The sequence below is a fragment of the Sinocyclocheilus grahami genome, unplaced genomic scaffold (assembly GCF_001515645.1).
Source record: "Sinocyclocheilus grahami isolate Dianchi unplaced genomic scaffold, SAMN03320097.WGS_v1.1 scaffold1168.1, whole genome shotgun sequence".
Lineage (NCBI taxonomy): Eukaryota > Metazoa > Chordata > Actinopteri > Cypriniformes > Cyprinidae > Sinocyclocheilus > Sinocyclocheilus grahami.
In genome coordinates, this window is record NW_015506347.1 from 104634 (window position 1) to 125948 (window position 21315).

Here is a 21315-nt window from a genome sequence, read left to right on the forward strand (position 1 = left end):
GGCTGCAAACCAAAGTTGTAAAATTCTCACACTGTTTGTTCACGCTTGGAATTTAACAGAATTTCTTATGATTATGTTGCGTTCTGAAAAGTCACACTGATTTAAAAGGCAGGGTTTTTTTAGCTGTGGTAATCCATTTTCAGTAAGACCATATTCAATCCATATTAATTTCCTTTTTTTCATGGTTGTCCCTGAAAATTACCTCTCCGTTTCCTCCCATGCATTAACCATATGTGTACTAAATCCTGACTTACCTGTAAAAACTCCCATTTCACATGCAGAGTGTATTCTGAAGATCAAACATTTTCATTTCTGATGGCGACTCATGCCCTACCTAAGATTTCCCCTCAGGTGAAATGAGATTTGTCAGCTGAGGTAAAAAAAAAAAATTTTCATTATTTTTTAGCATATTATTAATATGGTCTTTTTAAACCTCTATCTGTTTTATAATTTATTGTAGCTTCTATTAGGGGTTTACATTAAAAAAACGACAACATGTTGTGTCATTTAGGTACTTTTATTTCTTATTGACATGAAATTGTAGCAAAAATGACAGTGCTCTAACAACACTTGTTAATGGTTATTAACAGTTATTAGCTGAATACATTAGTAAATGATAATTTACACTGAATATGAATAAATACACAAATAAGTAAACACAAGAATAGAACGGGGCCAGTTGCATAAACCACTCTGTTAAGACTGTGTCTTAAGAAATAGTTTGACCAGCTAGCAGTATGCCAAGGGGTACTCAGCCTTACTTTTAGACCAATCTACCTTTTTGTAACTGACATAAAAAATGTTATGTCTTGAAGAACCGAGCCTCTTCATCCTTAAACAAAAATACTTGTCTGTTCTCATCCTTGTACCTGCACAGTTTTATTATTAGGAATGTACACAATATGTATTCTGCATCCATCCATCTATTTACCCGTTTTAATAAATAATAAGGGTATGGTTTAGACAGTGTAATTTTGTCAACAAAATGTGCCTTGTCCAGTGTGTAATTTGCACTTGTTCCACTGTTTACTTTGACTTGACAAACAGATTAGTCCAGTGCCAAAACAGCCTATTTATTACTTTATCTACAGTAAGAGTATCTTACATTTAGATCAATTAAAGCTTTTTCAGTGTGCAATAAGGGATTTCTCAGGCACTAAAGAAGAAAGAAGATTTTAACTGGAAATAATGAACAACACCATTAATAAATGTCACTTGCTTCCATGTACAAAACATGACAACTAGTAGCCTAATAAGACTAATTCCAGTCACATGTATTCAAGGTTAAAGTGTGCAGGATCTACACGCTAATGGCCTACAGTTATAATAATCAATAATTCACAGGGTTTCCAATGCAGGACAGAGCAAAGTCAAGTTCAGGCATGGTACTTTAGCTTATTTGGTTTTAAATGTTATCACACTGTATGCATAGCTCTCATTTATCCCACTTGTGAACATTATAAATTGTCTTTAAATAACATAATTTGTTCCCAGATAGTACTCTCATTTTATAGCAAAACATTTAACATACAGAAATGTATGTTTGTTTATTGTAGTGTTATCGTGTTTACTATGCTGTGAAACACTGAAATGGCTGGCCGTATTCCTCTGGTTTTGCTGGCCTGTGGCTCCTTCAACCCCATTACCCACCAGCACATGCGGCTGTTTGAGCTGGCCAGAGACCACATGCACCAGACGGGTTGGTGCCACCTGTTCATTTACCTGAAATTGGCCATCATCTGTTATCAGGCCAAAATTGGCATCCTTTCCAATGTCCCTCTGAGCCTGTAGCTTTAAAGTGATTTCTGTTATATAACTGCATTTTGTTTTTTAATTCTAGTCTAAAGTATGTCTAAATCTATTAACCTTATAAGGCCAGACATATGAAATATATGGGCTCAGAAAGGATGCCAATTTTGCTGCAAGCAATGCAAGAAAAATGTTCTACAATGCAAGCAAGCATTTCAAATTTTGTTGGTTATGATTGGAACAATTTGTTGTGTTCCACCACTAGCTTGCAGTGTAGACGTAGTGTAACTGCACCTCTTAAAAGACTCTGCATGGTGCTGGCATGCTGACATTTTTGCTTGTGTTTATTTACTGTACACAGTGTACTCAAAAATTGCTTGCAGAAATAGCATATCAAGTAGCCAAAATAGCTTGCGTCTTATATTACCTCAAGAGTGCCTGGAGACTTGTTTGTGGTTTGTTGCCATTTTTATGAAAGATTAAAACTGATTTTTAAAAACTAATTTTATTTATTAATTCTGGTTTATAATGTCTTGCATGCACAGCTAAATGAGAAACTGCAAAAACATTTGCAGTATGATGTGAATTCATCTTGACTATGCAAAATTACAGCATTATTTGGCAAAAACATTAAGCATTCAGCAACTCATTAGAGTCCGCCTGTGTATGCAAAGCTTGTGTTAATTTGTGTGCAGTGGCTTAGAAACTTTTGCAGGGCTGTTGCACTTAGAAAAGGAATCAATGACTGTTTAATAATCTGACAATTATTTACATTTTATTCATATGGTCGGTACTTCAGAGGAATAGTTCTACCAAAAATAAACATTTTCTGAAAATTTACTAGATGATAAGATGTAGATGAGTTTGATTCTTCATCAGAACAGATATGGAAAAAAATTTAAGAATACATCAGTTGCTCACCAATAGCGGTGAATGGATGCCATCAGAATGAGTTCAAACAGCTGATAAAAATATCACAGTAATCTACACGACACTACAGTCCATCAATTCATGTCTTAATGAAACGAAAAGCTGCTTGTTCATAAGTAACAAATCCATCTTTAAGATGTTTTGACTTTAAACTGTTGCTTCTGGATAAAATACCAGTCCATAATAACAATTTCTTCAGTGAAAAAGTTCATCCCCTGTTGTCTTCTCACACCAAAATCTTTATTTATTTATTAAACTTATTTGTTTAGAACCGTTTTGGACCATTTTTGTTATATAGAGGACTCATAGTTTAGTTGAAAGCAACGTTTTGAAGTTAAAAATGTCTTGATGGTTTTGTTTATTACAAACACACAACCTTTCGCTTCCCAAATGTTGATTTATGGCCTGGAGTTGTGTGGATTATTGTGTTTTTATCAGCTGTTTGAGCTCTCATTCTGACGGCACCCATTCACTGCAGAGGATCCATTGGTGAGGAAGTGATGTGATGCCAAATTTCTCCTGTTTCCGATGAAGAAACAAACTCATGGGTGAGCAAATTTTCATTTATGGGTTAACTATTCCTTTAATCCAAAACCCTCTATTGTATTGCATTCATGGTACACATTTTATCAGTTTATGCATTTCCTAGGAATAGAACCTATGTTGTTGGCATTTTTTTTACTGTTTGAGCTACAGGAACTGTGATTTGTTTTATATTTGACATCTAATTTGTCATCTACTTCACTCTTTTTGGGTCAGATATGTTGTCTCTCTCCATTTTGCAGGTCTGTATCATGTGGTTGGTGGCATTGTATCTCCTGTCGGTGATAATTATGGTAAACAGGGTCTTGTTGCTTCTAAACATCGACTTGCTATGGCAAGACTGGCCCTGCAGAGCTCTCACTGGGTTTCTGTAGATGACTGGGAGAGCCAGCAGGTGGATTGGACAGAGACTGTGGTGACCATGAGGTGAATATAAATATAAAGAACAATTTTAGAAAAGTATTCTGCATTGGCTTCTTACCATGACTAGCGCAAATCATTTATCCAGTCAAAAGTTTGACAAGGCAAGTCACATTTGAGTCTTTTAACACAACTGGGACACTGGCTGTAAAGGAAACATTAACCGGTTTTGACAGATGGGGTGCTAAATGCTGATTGCACTTCCATTATCCCAGGAACTGCTCAGAAGTGCAGCTTTAGAGTCATTTTCGATGATAGGAAAGTTGCCTTTTTTCTTTACTTCAAAAGCACTGTTCAAATTTTAAACATACTGGTGTTATTAAAATGAATGACAGTTTATGATACGGCATATAGTTATGTCTGATATTGGCTTATTCTTCTCTTAGATGAACTGATGGTGCACATTAGGGCTTAAAGAGTGTTATATCTCACAAATGAATACCCAGAAGTCTCATTTATATTGTGCAATATATACAAGAAGAAGATAAAAGAATGACAAACATTGGCAAGGTATATACGTAGGTATGGAATATAGAAATTAAAACTTTACTGTAGAAATATTTCATGTTGCATTTATATTTTATATGTTGCCTTTATATGTGAATTCACCTTGCATTACCCTCTGTGAAGGACTTCACAAACTCGCTGTCATCTTCGAAATACCTGAACTAAAGCCAAAACTTTATTGGAGCCGAATCCTTAAATTCCCTGTGTAAAAGATATCAAATAGCCAGGCGCTGACGTGACTCATTCCAGCCCTACTATCCATCATAACGGCCACAGTTTCCATTCTCCTCAGATTCTGCCACAGAGAACATGAAACATCCCATCATCCTTTAGTATTTGGCTGCTAGTGGTTTTCGTTTTGCAACCGTGCCAAATTCTTGTCCCCTCTTTTCGTCGTGATGTGCCATTCCTCCTCTTGAATCCCTAAAGATATATAAAAGTAACAAGAGACTGTTTAAGGACCCCTCAGAGCACTCAAATTTAGTTTTATGCCAACTGCTAGCTATACCCTTAGGTGTGTAGCGAATCAGCTCATGGGGAAATATGAATAATTAACCATAACTAGTTATAATTAACTATTCATATTTTAGAATCGCTGTAGATATTTAGCTGACCACTCAGGGTCAACTGTCTTGTCAATTCTAAGAACGTTAACTAATTAATGCTCCGATGCCAGGGAGGAGGATGGCTGCTCTTGCGCTAGGGGCCTGTGCCAGGGCTTTGTATTTCTAGGTTCGTTATTTACTTCCTGGCAGAATTGGATGAAATTGCACAATTGATTATATGCCCTTGCAGTTGACCTATGTGATAAATTACCAGGTTGAGTTTTTGCTATTTTTAAAGGACATACAGTAGTGCTATGCTGCGTACATACAGGCTCTGTTACAAAATCTATTCAGCATAGGAAGCAACAAGGTGTACTTCTGACACAAAGGCTTCTGCTGCCTTCAAAGAAGGTAGGTGCCTTATAAGAGTCCTTTTGGCCAAATTGTACCAGCATTGCATGTATCCTTCACATAGAGAATGCATACCAATGAGATTTATCTATCTATCTTCATCATTCTATCTACCGTTCAAAAGTAGATTCAACCAGCATATATCAAATTGATCAAAAATGAACAATTTCAAATAAATGCTGTGCTTTTAAACTTTCTATTCATCAAAGAATCATGAAAAATCTGTTTGTCATTCTGTCTATCATTCTGTCATTCTATCTATCTATATCTATGTCTGTCAACATATTAGAACTATGAAGGATCATGTGACACAATATCTATGTATCGTTCTATCTATCTATCGTTCTGTCATTCTATCTATCTAAACAATTCTACATCCTTTTTGGCTACCTCAGTTCAAATTCAATTCAAATTCTGAATGGTGCACAGCCCTGGTTGGTTCTGCTATTGGTTCATTCCACACTGTACACTTTATCATGCACAAGCTCTTATACCTTAAAGTCCGCTATTCACTTTATACATTAAACACACACATACAATAATCTCCTTGTAGAGGTTGCACACTATCTGCATTTAAGCAACAACAAAGCTGATTATAGCCTTTTGTGAGAAAAGTTGAGATACTGTATCTACAGTATAGGCTCATGTAATTCTGTATGAATGTAAAGCTTCTCCTAGATTCATAAGCTGATTACCTACACTGTATCCGTTCATGCTCACAGTTGCTTATCTGTTGTGTTTGTTTCTCCCTGCCTCACTTAACACAGGTACCACTATGACCGCATAGCTGCCCAGTACCACAACAGCAAGGACCCGCCCACAGCCTCTGGTAAGCTCCACCCACATCTCAATATGTCTTTATAAAATTGGCACAGAAACCTCTCATCACAGTTCAGTTTCCTCTAAGCCTCCTCTCTGGCCCAACAGAGCCTTTTCCGTCTTTGCTAATCACTTTAGATAAGTCTGATGCATTTAAAACAGGCTGTTGTCTTCTCTCTGGCCAGCAAAAGTGCTGTTAGGCCTCTTTTCAACAGTGCTTTTATTTGAGGTTGCTGTAGAGGAGCATGCTAATGAAGCCCTAATACCCTCCACAGGATGACTGAGCTTAAGACAAGCGTGCTCAGACTGTTAATGAAGCTGAGATTAATAGCCAGGACAACTTTATAACAAGACAAGTGCCAAGAATGATAGAACACATGCAGACAAATACCCTGTTATCTCAAAACCTTTATTCCTTTATTCAGTGCAAACTCTAATGCTATTTTTTCATGTGTAATTTCTTTTGTTTGACAGTGGACTGAATCAAGGACGTAACCATGTTTTGAACATGGGGGTGAACAATTTTTTTTGGAAGGGGGAGGGTAGTAATGGCCTTTTTGTTTAAAGGAATTAAAGATTTAAAGGATTTAAATGAATTGAAGGAAATGAAGAAAAAGAAAGAACTGAATTTTTGTGAAGGATGAATTTGAATTATTTTTTTTTTTATGTGGACTCATTCACTCTTATTGGTATGGCTAATATGTTAAATTACATTAATCACACAAATGATTCAGCCTATATTTCAATTCATAAAACAGTTGTCATATATTAAATGTTCAGCTAATTAAATCTTACCTTGCACTTTTTATGTTAAAAACTGAAGAGACTCTTTCACTCTCTTTGATTTTGATTGGCCAGCTTAATCACTTTGACTGACGAGCACTGTTAGACCTCTCAGGCAGACCAGCCTAAAAATGTAACTTTTGCTACTTTTTGTCTTTCTAATAACAAACAGTTACTGCTTTGGACTGAATATTACATAAAGAAACTCCTATTCATCCTTCTGTTACAATGATTAATAAACACATTAGTCGGAATTGGCTTAAAAGGCGTTCAAAAGCATTGACATTTTCAAAGAAAGAGATCCGTTTAATTTTAGATTTCATGTTGAATTATCTCAGGGATTATTTTTTATTAAATTGCTTTCATGCAAACCCCATTTAGGCAATTCAAAGGAATCTGGCGCTTACTGAATTAAGCCATAGATTATTGTCTGGAAATATTAGTGTTTGTATTGGAATGCTTTTCTTTACTGTGTTTTTCATGAATGTATTCATTATTAGAATAGTTATGAAAAGGGGTGGTATTTCCTCATCCCCATGCAGTGTTGCGCATACATTTCTTTAGATCTATTTATAGCCACATGGAGTAGAAATAAAGAGCTTTAGTGGGCCGCCAAGGTTCATTTCCTGCCCCCTGCAATTCATGTCTGCTCAAACACATGCTATAGTGAGAGAACTAGAGTTAAAAGCACACTATTGATTCTTTCATATCCTGTAAATATCACTGCTGAGGTGGAGCCCTTGCAATGCTGGCTATGAAGTGAATTCTAATGAAGCATTGAGGAAAGACAAATTGAGATTTTTGCAGATTTCAGGCATGGGTTCAAGTAGTGTCAAACATTCTTCATCAGAACAGATTTGGAGAAATTTACATCACTTGCCAATGGATGTTTTAATCAGCTGTTTGAAATCTCTGAAGGCACCCATTCATTGTAGAGGATCCATTGGGGAGCAAGTGATGTAATGAATTTCTCAAATGCTGTTCTTGAATAGCCTGAAGATGAGCACATTTTAAGCAAATTTTCATTTTTGGGTGAACTGTTTGTTTAATTTATATATAAAAAACAATCAACAATGTGATCACTTTCTCCCCTACAGATGTTCCTCGGCTGAAGCTGCTTTGCGGAGCAGATTTCATGGACACCTTTAAGGTTCCTGGTCTGTGGAGGGATGATCATGTAGAGGAGGTGGTGGGCTGCTTTGGACTGGTCTGTGTGAGCAGAGGTAGCCTGCAACCAGACCGGGCTATACACGAGTCTGACTTGTTGTCCAGGCACCGGCGGCGCATTTTTCTCGTTCGGGAGTGGGTCCACAATGAGATCAGTGCTACAGAGGTCCGACGAGCCCTACGGAGAGGCCAGAGTGTTAAATATCTCTTACCAGACTCAGTCATTGATTACATAAGAGAGCACAACCTTTATACACAAGACAGTGAGATGAAGAACAAAGATGTTAAACTACGACCTCTTACCATGCAAACAATACAAGACTGATGTACAGGAAATAGCCTTCAGTGGTCTTGGTCTCAAGTAATTGCAAAATATGTTTCAAAAGATTACATTTTTCTCTTACTCTTCATTTTGAAGATGTGAAAGCAGCTTTAGAAGAGTTGCATATTTTGTCTGGTGTAAAGTGAGCTTTATCCATGACCATGGTTTCCTAGTGTAATGTGTAGAGAGGGATTTAGGAATTGATCCTGTCTCTGCAGGAGTTCGATTTGCCAGATCACTGCAGAGCTGTAGGTCTATGTTCGGCAGGTCTGGGATTTGTTGACTTTTGCTGAATGTCACAAGGAGGATAAATAACAGAGCCTTTACACTTTAGAGAGCAAACACTGCTTCTTCCATTCCCATTTGCACAGAAAGCATCATTCATGTTGTCAGATCCCTAAAGATGTTTCATCAAGCTTTGTCAGTGGGGGGAAAAAGAGTTTCTGACAAAATAAAAATTAGAAGAATGTAGATTGGGATATTTGAGGCGATGTCTGTCTGAATCGCTTCTTTTTTCTTGTACCGCTGACTGTGAGTTTTGACTCAAACCGGCTAGTTGCTTTAAGGGTGTTTTTTGCAGTGTTGAAGCCCTCCTGCTGACAGTCTTTGTGTGGAGTTTGGGTTTTAAAAGAATGCCTTTATTCATGCTGTCTTGAAAGAAAAGCCAGAGGAATTAATTCAACACTAGTCCCACACTTCTAGATGACCGTTGCTTTGTACAGAAGAGCCGTGTGTGCCAATTCAAATCTTCAGACACTTTAACTGGCAGATGTAAGGAGTGACAATTCGATTTAATCTTATATTAAGCACAAACCTACGTTTTTTTTATTTGAAGAGCAAATAGACAGATGCGCAATAAAGTCTACAAGAATATAAAGAGTTCATCACCTGTAACAATAAAAGATTACAAAAAGGGTATTTTATGTGCATTATTCTAAGAATTGAATTGAAATTCTATTTTTAGTTGCTATTTTATTTTTAAAAATCTGTTATGTGTTAGAGGTTTTTTTATTGTTATCAATAGCATGTTGCCACATTATATGGGGTAAGTTGTCACAATGGGACCTACCATTAAACAGACTAATCCTTTCAGTGAAATTCAAACAGTAAAATAAAACTATTATGAAACTGCAAATATGTAAAACACTGCATTATTAACCCCTTCGGACAATGCAAATTGACATCACATGATTTTTTGTTTAAACCAATAAAATTATATACATATGAGCCATGACTGGTCACTGATTGGTCCCTGATCGACCAATCACAATGAAGATATGACTCCTAACTTAATCTTATTGATTGACTGATGCCTTGATGCTATAATGCACACAATCATATATTCATCAAAACAATCAGCAAGTACACATAAACTCATTCACATACACACAAAGAAATGTATACATATACTCAGATTCACCCACTTCAACCAACAAAAAGGATCAAACTGGGTTTTTTTTTTTTTACTTCATATCGTCTTACCTTTTTTTCCACATTCTTACTGCATTGTTAATTCTTATAGTATGTGTTCTTTTCAAAATCTTAAACACTAGTTCAACTATAGTGCACAAGCTCTACTTATTATGTATGGTTAAGATATGGGGATTCAGTCCTGGTGTCCATTATAGTGGACATGAAAAACATCTTATAAAAAAATGAGTTGGCACAAATCTTGTTTTTTAGACTTATTTCTATATTGGAGAAGAGCAAATATCAAGTGGATAAAAAAAAAATTTGTTCAGTGAAAAAAATTCAGGTCTGTAATAATACATATTAATGATTAATATTGAAAAATAGATTACTTTAGATGTAAAACATTTGAGAACTTGCCACTCAAAACATAGCTACTAAGATGCAGCCCTTGTCAGAGGCGGACTTAACCATTAGGCAAAGGTAGGCGAACGCCTTGGGCCCCCCAAAAGCCAAGGGCCCCCTAAAATGCTTTTTAAATGCGAGATGCGCGTTCAGTGCGGACACACAAGTGGTTGCTGTGGTTTTCATTAGCACGACAACCGTCTGTGCGTCCGCGTTGAACGTGCTTCTTAGCAAAAGTAGGGCGATGTAGAAAATGGGGACGGAATCCCGGAATCTATTCATAAAAACGGAGTTTACTGTGTAACGCGGAATGTGACGGAATGAACGGCGCAGACGCCCGTTTCGCCTGTAGTAGCTAAATAGTATTTCACATACACTAGTCCATATCGCGGTTTGATTGAAGTGTACTGAATTGCATTTGATTTATTAATTCAATATTTGTCGAATTCTGTGACATTGCTCGTTACACAGTAAACTTCTGTTGTGTAGCATTTTGAATGTACAAAAATTAAAGGGTTTGTTTAATTTTCATTGGAATAAAAGATAGATTCATGTTTTTGCCTTCATTTGATTACCAGAAAAATGAAAATACACAACACAGAATTTCTAAAAAAAAAGTAAATAAAATTAAAATTTCTGTATTTTGCCTGGGGCCCCCAAATCACTAAATCCGGCCCTGGCCCTTGTGACAACTAGCCCCGGTCTATTCCCTACAGCGCTCGATCACAGAGTTTAAGTGATGTAATTACATGGTGTGATATCGCATCCAAGTTTGAGATGATGAATCCAAACTCTAGAGGCAGAGATACGGTTTCCATAACAAAGAAGAAAAAATTAATTCACAAGTAATCGGATCATGACGATGAGGGTTTCTTTCAGATAAAAAGCATTTGTTTGCAGGGGAATGGCGAGATCGGGTCTTCCTTGAACAAACTCATCAGTGGAGTAATTCGAAATGACTGCTGATTACAACGGCTACTGGAAAATGATCTCCAACGAGAACTTTGAAGAGTAGCCTACCTGAAAGCTCTGGGTGAGTTTTGTGGCTCTTTTACAACATTAGATAAACCCTCTGGTATTCCTCACTTAGCGGTTACACAGAGGTCAAAACAGACCGAGCCTGAGGACAATGTAAGTGTAATGTTCTTTTTAATGAAATAAATGTGGGCTACCATATTTCTGTATTGTGTTTTAATATTTATTCTTTAAAATGTTCTATTTTGAGTGGGTACTAGACAATCTTCACCTCTTTTTAAGTAATTATTTATTTTTTTCTAAACTAATGTTTGGAAAAAACGAATTATAAGTTAAAAATAGAGCAAAGGTAATTACAATGCAATGCATAGCAGAAAGATTGGTGCCATCTGCTGAGAGAAATATTATCATATGTAAAACAATGTGTATATAGCCTATACATAAGGCTTGTAAGAGTATTTTCAGAAATAATTACTTTATCAAGTTTTGCATTCGTATAGTTAGACATTATCGAAGACTATATTTACTCATGGCTGATTTCTAGATTAGTAGTATTTTCGTATTTTTTGTATTTATATTAATTTCCTATGGTGGTCATTTCTGAAGACTGAATTACAAGTGTGACCATTTAGCTTTTTCTAATCAAATTCCAAGCTTAAATCCCCCCCCCAAAAAAAAAATTTAAAAAATTGTAATTCGTAACAAGATGCCATGTGATATACCTATTTTCTCAGGTTTTGTTATGTATAATAACTTTTTTTTATTAACTTGACCTCCTCTATCGTCCTGCATGTATTGTGAAATCAGTGTTAAAATTGGATGATTTACTGTCCTAGCATAAATTTTGAAAAATTATATTGTATCCACTGTTTATGTGTTGCATAGATGGAAAACAAAAATAAAGTTTTTTATTAAAGTGATTTTAGTGAAAGTGAGGCTCTCTGTATGGCCTACTATGGCTGTGATGGTAAATTGTAAGGTAAATGGTAGTTTTCTACGTAGTATTTTTGTCCTTTTCTCATTTTTTACTAGCAGCAGACTGGACATGTACCTTTGGTATTCCTTGGATTACTATATAAATACCATGGTGCATGTCTCATCATGGTGATGAAGTACCATGTTATTTCCACCTGTAACAATGACTGTACTGTGGTATTGCTGGAGTACTGTACTGTTTTAAAAGGGTATCCTGGGAAATTCACATTTTCACATGGGGCTATAATTTTCTTTTCCAGATGTAAATGTAGCTGTTAGAGAGATTGCCACCCTGCTGAAGCCTGATAAAGACATCACTCAGAATGGAGATCACTTCATCATAAAGACTTTCAGCACTGTCAGGAACTACAACATGGACTTTGTGGTGGGTCCGGAGTTTGAGGAAGATCTGAGTGGAGTGGATGACAGGAAATGTATGGGGAGCAAACTTTCAAGGCAAACACTTTGAGGCTTGAGAGCTTAAAAGCATAGTTTAAATCTTTTTATTATAAAGTACTACTCAAAATAGCCTTAATGCTATTTATTAAACTTTGCTTTTTGGCTCAATATGAACTTGCAGGATTACGTGTTTGATTCTCCATCAATGCTTATGCTTTGCACCACACGGATTCGTTGTTTTCGTTCAAATCAAAGCACAAACAATGTAGAAAATGTATCCGTGTGGTGCGGCTGACACAAAACAACATACGCTGTTTGCGTTCAGTGGATACTCTCCAAAATGGCGCTAGGAGGAGACGAATTGTTGAATAAATTTTCTCGTAAGCTTCGTAATATTACGGTTGAACCCCTGATGTCACATGGATTATTACCGATCTCCTTGTTACGTTTCTGGACATTGATCGTGGTAGTACCTTTGCTGTCTATGGGAGGGTCAAAGAGCTCTCAGATTCCATCAAAAATATCTTAATTTGTGTTCCGAAGAGGTCTTACGGGTTTGGAACGACATGAGGGTTAGTAATTAATGACAGACTTTTCATTTTTGGGTGAACTATCCCTTTAAGAAGCGAGTTTAAATTAATAGGCTTGCATGGTTTATTATACTTATTTTCACAAAAAGTTTATAACATTCCAGGATCAGTCTGAGTCATGTGATTTTCGCTATAATAATTATCTTATAGGGTTGTCATTTGTATAATTTCATTGCCCTTGAGAATCACTAACTGTGCATGTCATTTACAGTCCACAATCTCAACTAATGAGAAAAGGGGAAAGTGTGAAATGAGAGCAATAATTGGCTCTTTAATCTAATAAGAAGTGTTACTCTCTCCTTTCATTTTCCTCTCGCTTTTCCTGTCTTTTGGAGAAACTTGGTATATCTAAGGCCTGTGTTGAGACGATTGCAGAGATACAGAGATAATCATGTTTCTTTTTTTTTTTTTTTGCTTAACCCCTAAAGCCACCTTTTCAATCTCTCTGACAAACAACAGACCGGTAGTCATTCATTTACAATAGAGAGTCGTACGGAAGCTGCGTGGAGTTCTTATTATATATGCAGGTTTTTCAGATACAATTCAGATGTGTTGCAGTATTTAAACTTTTGAGGCTAGATTGTATGTGACTGCCCAATTGGATGGGATGTATTCAAATCAAAGCAAGGTGCAAGGTGAGATTTGCCAATATGTTTGCACTTGAACTGTATTCTTTAAACGCTATTTAAAATACACTGCAAAATGTTCAAATGTGACATTTGTACATGAATGTTGGAGATACTGGAAAGGCAGCTTGTAGTCCAGCACACATACAAGTGTATTTTAGTATTATTTATATACTCTTAGTTACTGTTAAATTAGCATTTAAGTAATTTTGGTATTTTCATTGTGATTTTTTATTTTAATTACATTTTTAGGAATTTTGCTATGTGCTATTTTCATTCTTATTAGTTTTTAACCTTTTAATATGTCTAAATAGTAATTTATTTGTATTTCAGTTATAGTTTTATTTCAGTTAGTTGCCAAGAAAGTATTTCAAAATTTTTATTTAGTTTAAGGTTTTCATCTAATATTCAGCTCTTTATTAATTTTACATTTTCAGTTTTCTTTTTTAATTTCAGTTCATTTTTTAGGAAATCTGTTATGTTCTTTTGTCAGTTTGAATTTTCATCTAATATTTATATTTTATTTAAGCTTTATTAAAAATGTGTTTTATGTTTATATGAATACTTTTAGTTTTAGTTTACCAATAACAACACTGAGGAATGTGTTAGTTATTCTGCACTGGACATGTCTCCTCTCTAAAAAAACAGGCTCTTGTTCAAGTTTACTTTCTGATATAACTCACACACACAAAAAAGGCCTGTGAAGTTTTTCCTCACCCCATTCAGTCCTAACAGTGCCCAGCATTGCGTTTTTTTCATTCCTGCTATCTGGTAAGAGGCATATTCAACATGCTTCTCTTTGTGCAGCATATAATTGCAGTGCAAACACATTTATTGTGGGTCAGATTTAATTTTCTTTTTGTTTTGATAAAGTAAAGATGTGCTCTTCTCATCCCACTGCAAAATCTGTTCTGCTTCCTTTCTTCTTCGCAGTCCTAACTTAACTCTATTTTTGCTGTATACAGTATATGTTAAAAATAAATCTCTGTTATGCATTATAGACCACTATCACCTGGGATGGAGATAATCTGGTATGTGTGCAGAAAGGAGAGTTCGAGGGGAGGGGCTGGACCCACTGGATTGAGGGAGATGAACTTCACTTGGTAGGCCAGTTCTCATGCATTTCATTTAATGCCCTTGATGGTATTCCCTCCCAGGTATGATTGTTTCGCATAGAGCTGGTATATATCAGAAATAGCCTAAAGTGTATACAATACAGCAGCTCAAAAATTGTTTGGGCTAGGAGGTACACGGCAGATGGTGGGGGAAGAGCTATATTCAAATCTCAAAACGTTCAGCCCTGTGATGATGAACCTGAAAAAGCACAACACTGACAGATTGATTGCTTAAATGCATTTGAACCATTTAAATCATTCTAATGGGTGTCAAACACCATCATTATGATTTGATAGGATTTTTAAATGAAGTTGACTGGAATATGATGGGTGGAGGTAATAACAACAGATGTTAGGCTTCATCTGCACGTTTGATCGTGCATAATATACTGACTGCGTTGCCGCAGCATTACCAAAGAACTGACATTGTGACACCAGCTGGTTGAAAGTTATATACATTCTAGTGTTGTGTTGAAAAAGACCGCTGTTAGGGAACATTTACCATGCTAATTATAGCCGAAATAAAATCTACTCTTAAAATAAATGTATTTTATTGGCATCGATGGTTCCATAAAGAAGCTTTAGCATCCATGGGATGTTCCATTGTGGAGAAAGTGGAAAACGGTTTATTATTTTTCAAATGTTTGGGTTTTAGCTTTGTTTTTCCCTGTTGTTTTCATGCTTGCTGAAGGTAATGACTGACAGGTAGTTTGACCAATAGCGTGCAGGCATCGTGCTGTGTGAGAAGCTGGGATCTACAGAGAACAGTCAAAGCAATGCAAATACTCGTAGCCTGTATAGAGAACATCAATAGGAAAACAGATCCAAAACCTGATTTAGAAATCCCAGCCAGGACGTGTCCGGGGGAAATAGGACATATGATCTACCCTAGAGTAAATGATGACAGAATGTTCATACAGTGGGGAAAAAAAGTATTTAGTCAGCCACCAATTGTGCAAGTTCTCCCACTTAAAAAGATGAGAGAGGCCTGTAATTTTCATCATAGGTATACCTCAACTATGAGAGACAAAATGAGAAAAAAAGACAACTATCCCTTTAAGCGTGTTTTCTTTGTATGCAGGAGCTGAGAGCTGCTGGGATCGTGAGTAAACAGGTCTTCAAAAAGTTTTAAACCCCTACCGACTGAACACCTGCAAGAGATCCAGGAAAATCCAACACTTTAAGGTATATAAATTCACGCCACATCTTCCTACATCTATCCGTCTATTGTGAAAGCCATGCACCATCTGTGATAGTCTGTCACAATCTATAAATGCTTGTTTGTTCTTATCCTCACAGAGGAAGATCTCCAGTGACTTTCCTTCGTTGGTGCGACGTTTGTCATTTAGATGTTATTTACATTAGTGGTAGAGAACACTGGGATAAGCTGCTCTGTAAGTGAACTATCAAACAATAGGTGCGTCAGGATATTGTCTTGGACACAACAAGAAGATTCCTCAGATCGGGGATACATAAATATAATTAGACTCCAGAGAGGATGTGCAGAAGGAAAAATGATGTGACGAGTCTGAGTGCCGCCCAGCTGCTGTCGCTCTGATTGAAGAGCCTGTCAGTCTCTTGGGTTCTGAGCATGGCAGGGTTTTGCTTTCCTTCCCATCATGCCTCTGTGACTGTGCACACAAAAGAATCCATAAATCAGTGAAATAATGAGAAATGCATTGCGCTCTGCTGTTCATATGCATCTAAATGTGTTTGCTTGAACTTTCTATCAACACACTAGTTTAATAAAGGTATACCAGCAAGAATCTAAATTAAATATTGCTGCTGTTTTTGTATATACTTTAGAGAATCCAGGTTGGCATGTTCACTTTTCATTATTGCTGAGATATGCTTCAGTGGTTCTTAAGTATTACATGAATATTAAGAAGTGAACTAAGCAGCACCCATCCAGCCAGCCACTTAACAAGAGTACGAAAGGAACATAATTGGCAGTTTGTTGATAACTACAGAGCACTGTCTAGTAAAATCGGTGCAACCGTTCATTTTCCATATTTGGCCCTGAGTCTATCAACGGCTTCCTGCCAGGTGTTCCTTTCAGTGAAAAATGTTCACCCTACATTGGCAGCCCACACAGCGTCCACTTCCTTTTTTTCCATGCTAATGGCTCCAAATATATTTTTGGGTCTTCATTTACTCAAAGGAATAGTTGAGCCAAAAATGAAAATTTGCTGAAACTTTACTCATCCTCAGACCGTCCAAGATGTAGATTACATGACTTGCTTACCAATGGATCCTCTGCAGTGAATGGGTGCCATCAGAATGAGAGTCCAAACAGCTAATAAAAACATCACAATAATCCAAGCGACTCCAGTCCAACAATTAATGTCTTGTGAAGTGAAAAGCTGCAAAAAATATATATAATTTAAGATATTTGTAACAAACCATTGCTTACACCTAAAATCCAACTAAAAAAATGTCCTTTGTGCATAATATTGCTTTCTCCAGTGAAAAAGTCGTCTTATCTGAATCAGGAGAGAAATATGCACAGATCAAGCACTGTTCACAAGCGAAAACGGTTCTAAACAAACATGTTGGTGGATTCTAATGTGAGAGGACAACTGGAGGAAGCTTTATTATGGATTATGGAGTCATATTTTGGCCAGATGCAATGATTTATAGTTAAAATGTCTTGATGAATTTGTTTCTTACCAACATGCAGCTTTTCACTTATTGGTGAGTCATTTGGAATGGATTTAATAATCTGTTTTGACTCTCATTCTAACGGCACTCATTCACTGCAGAGGATCCATTGGTAAGCAAGTGATATAAATGCAAATTGTAATTTTTGGGTGAACGATTTTCTTTTTTGAAATAATGGCCTATTTGTACTCGTGCAGCTCAAAGTGTGGCCATGTTCCTCTGGACTAAAATACACAGAAATTAACATGTTTAGCAAAGGTGGACAAGGTCAAATCTTTGTGAGGGAGGAAATGTACATTTGAGCTAGCAAATAAAAACAAAGCATACACAGGGCAATTTAGCATTTATTACTTCAACAATAATATCCACAGAAGCTTGTATTGCTCCATGTTCAGCACACCTTGAACTTTTAAACCTACGACAGATCGTGCAAGCAAAATAATACATTTTATACTGTTTTACATTTATCAACACATCTGAATAAAATGACGTCTGTTTACCCATAATCTCTTGTACCTTACGAGGAGACTAACCATTACAAAACTCTTTTATTCTTAGGTCCAAATTTACTTGGATGTATAGGTAACCTTCATGGGATGGAGATGGAGTTTCTCTTTTAACAAGTACACTACTAAACCTGATGATGAACTTATCATTACTAATTGGATTTGGGACTTGTAATGTGGGGCTTTTATGCAGACATTACGGCACTGAATCTCCTCAAATGTTCACCGGTGTCAAAGAAACCTCACGCTCTAATTCAAAATGCCAGCTGATTATAAAAACTGTTGGAAAATTATCTCAATTTAGAACTCTAATGAGTACCTGAAAGCTCTTGGTAAGTCAATTACCAGTTCAAAAAGCAGAGAATCTTCTGTAGGCTTCATTAACATTATCATTACACTGCACTATAAAACCTTTGGAACATAATTACATTACTGAGTAGGGCTTCATATTCCTACTAATTATTAATTAAATTAAAGAGTAACAAATATTTAATATTCTTATAACTGAATTTCACTCATTTGATATACAGTATACACACACACACACATATACAAATACAAACACAAATGGACAAGTTATATACATGTACATACAGTACATTGTAAACTACTGCATATATGTGTGCAAATATGTCACATAGTGTATTTGTTTTCAATCTGTCTCTGAAATGAAAACACAAAACTAACAGAAAATAATAAATATACACACTGTGAGTTAAGTAATCTCATTCTGATTTTGGCTCCGGTTCCTGGCAGACACAAATGTTGCTATTAGGAAAACTGCCGCCGTGATGAAGCCAGCAACAGCATCACTGAGAATAAAGATCACTTCATCGATGAGACAGTCAGCATTGATGGCATGACATTGACTAACTTTGCCAGGAGTTTGAGGAGGTGTATAAAGTGGATATTACTTGAATCTGATATCTGCATTTTAAATCCTCTTTAACTTTTATAAATTTCTTACTTATCAATCATGCCTGTAGCTTTTAAGAATTCTTTATTATTGCTCTCCATGCTTCCAAACATAGTATGCATGCGTTAGATTCAATCTGGATGATTCAGAAATAAAGCCTAATGAGTTAATTGAGATGATAAATTAGTAAAGTTCATGTGAGCAAAAAGCATTTTCTACTATAAAAAACATTAGGATTTTTTTTTTTAAGTGAAAATAGATTTCCGCTGTATTGTGCTTGAATCACAAATTAATGTCACTCTCTTCAAGATGCACTGAGAATTGTTGACTCCTAATTTACATATCAACTGAGAAATGTCTTTTCAGTTCATTTAATCTGAAAGGTTATGTAGCAGAACGGTGTAAATCCATGTGAATAATGTAACAATTGTCCCCTGTCATAAATCTATATGTTCAAATTTCTTGTGCTTTGAGGGTTGGTTTATAGCTCATGCATGGTATTGTGCACATTGTGAGAGTGTTTTTCCCAATATAGTTGTAGCCTACTGAGCAGCACATGTGTGGCAGTAATGAAGCTGATCCGATTAATATGGTGGTAAATAAAACTCGGTGTCCAAACTTGGTCCTTGAGGGCCGCTGTCCTTCAGAGTTTTGCTGTTCTTGTCACTGCAACTGTGATGTTTTTACTGGACTTTAAAAAAAAAGTTATATTCAACTGCCATGGTCCACCATGGTCAATTTATGTACATATAAGCTATATAAAATCATTTGAAATGAAAGCATTTAAACAATGAACAGGTGCTTCCTTAAACATCATACAAACAGATCTGTCAGACTGGGTTAGTAATTTTGTAATCTTTTTTTCTCCCAAAATTACTGAAGATGTTAATGTTGCTATCAGGAAAATTGCTGTTTTGTTACAACCTGACAAAGATATCACAGAGAATAGAGATCACTTTATTATCAAGAATGTCTGCATGTTCAGGAACTATAACATGGACTTTGTGGTTGGTCAGGAGTTTAAGGAAGACCTGGGTTCAGTAGATGGCAGGAACTGTATGGTGAGTGTGCCAACATCAGTATAATCCAGAAGTATTTATGAATCACTCATGATGGAGAGAGAAAACTGGACTTTAATGAAGTGTTTGTCTGCTGCTGTTTTCAGTCTTAAGCCTAGAAATGGCTCAAATAACTTTTGCTTTTTCATTTAATTTCTGTTCACTTGAATGACTTATTGTATTGTAATCCCCTCATATGGAATGCAGATCACTAAAAAAGCCATTTAAAACCACAATGACTGAAATAGTGAAAGCATCAAAGTTTTATCCTATGTTTTAGTAATTTTAGTACTATGTTTTAGTCATTCAGCTGTTCAATTTTGATGGCTGTTGTTAGAAAAAATTAAACGTTTAATGGTTCAGTCTCATGAAAATATTTATAAGGCATGCATTAATTTATTTGATTAAAGCATGAGCTGAATAAATGAAAAATTATGTCACAGAAATATTTAAATGACATTGACAACATTCTTCCATTACAGTTTCACTGGCACAACAATCCTACATAAAACCGTCCCACTTAAAATAATAGGTAATCATTTTTAAACAACAAAACAATAATTTATGTTAGTTAAAGTAACAAATAATAATTTTCACAGTTTGCTCATTTAAACAGCAATGTTTTTCTTCTTTGCAAGATTTATTCCCACAGATCACCATCATCTGGGATGGAGAGTGTGTGTGCAGAAAGGAGAGATCGAAGGCAAGGGCTGGACCCACTGGATTAAAGGGTATATAAACTAAACATCTTTTCTTATACACACTACTTTGCCCTCGTTTAGCAATTACTTTGTTTTTGGAAACCGTGAGTTAGAGTAAAACACATGGTTACTGATGCTACAAATGACATGTGATCACCAATGTGAATTAGTGGCTCATTGTGCAGGGGGCGCCAGGACAATATTATCATTACAAGGCTATTGTGCTCATTTGAAATGTTAACAACAGATGGTTGACCACATCTGTGCGACATTGTGCTTAATTAGCCCAAGCAACCCCTTTGGCAAAAGGGTGTCTAAGGTGTGTTGAAGAATCTATATTTAGGTACATACCGCCACCTGCTGATAAAAAGTGCAATTTATAGAGACAACAAAAAGGAACGTATTTTGAAAAGCACATAGGCACCTGATATGAAAGTTATTGATTCAGATGACCTTTGACCTGGAGGATTTAAAAATTTTATAATTATGTTCTGTATATTTTCTATGCAGGAGCTGAAAGCAGCTGGAGTCGTGGGCAAGCAGGTTTTCAAGAAGTCTTAAAGGGGTCCTATTATGCTCTTTTACAAAGTCTTGATTTTGTTTTGGGGGTGTACTAGAACATGCTCTCATGCTTGGTTGTTCGAAAAACACATTATTTTTCACATAATTTACATTATTACAATAACTTTCTCTCCATCCTGGCACAAACGGCTTGATTAGTTCCGGCTTTGATGAAGGTCCGCCTTCCGAAAAAACAAAATGTGTTGTGGTTGGTTAGCTGT

The 21315-nt window shown here is 36.1% G+C and overlaps 1 protein-coding gene and 2 pseudogenes across 1 annotated transcript; all 3 read left to right on the top strand.

The window, feature by feature from the left end:
• The first annotated feature begins 1432 nt into the window (after positions 1-1432).
• LOC107567552 (nicotinamide/nicotinic acid mononucleotide adenylyltransferase 3-like) lies at positions 1433-9104 on the top strand. Its single transcript, XM_016253238.1, has 4 exons — positions 1433-1699; positions 3465-3648; positions 5873-5934; positions 7805-9104. Exons 1-4 carry the CDS (start codon positions 1591-1593, stop codon positions 8197-8199), a joined length of 750 nt encoding a protein of 249 aa, XP_016108724.1. The 5' UTR covers positions 1433-1590; the 3' UTR covers positions 8200-9104.
• Positions 9105-10846: 1742 nt separating this feature from the next.
• LOC107567545 (retinol-binding protein 1-like) lies at positions 10847-15823 on the top strand (annotated as a pseudogene).
• A 2294-nt stretch (positions 15824-18117) lies between these two features.
• LOC107567546 (retinol-binding protein 1-like) lies at positions 18118-21094 on the top strand (annotated as a pseudogene).
• The last annotated feature ends 221 nt before the right edge of the window (positions 21095-21315 follow it).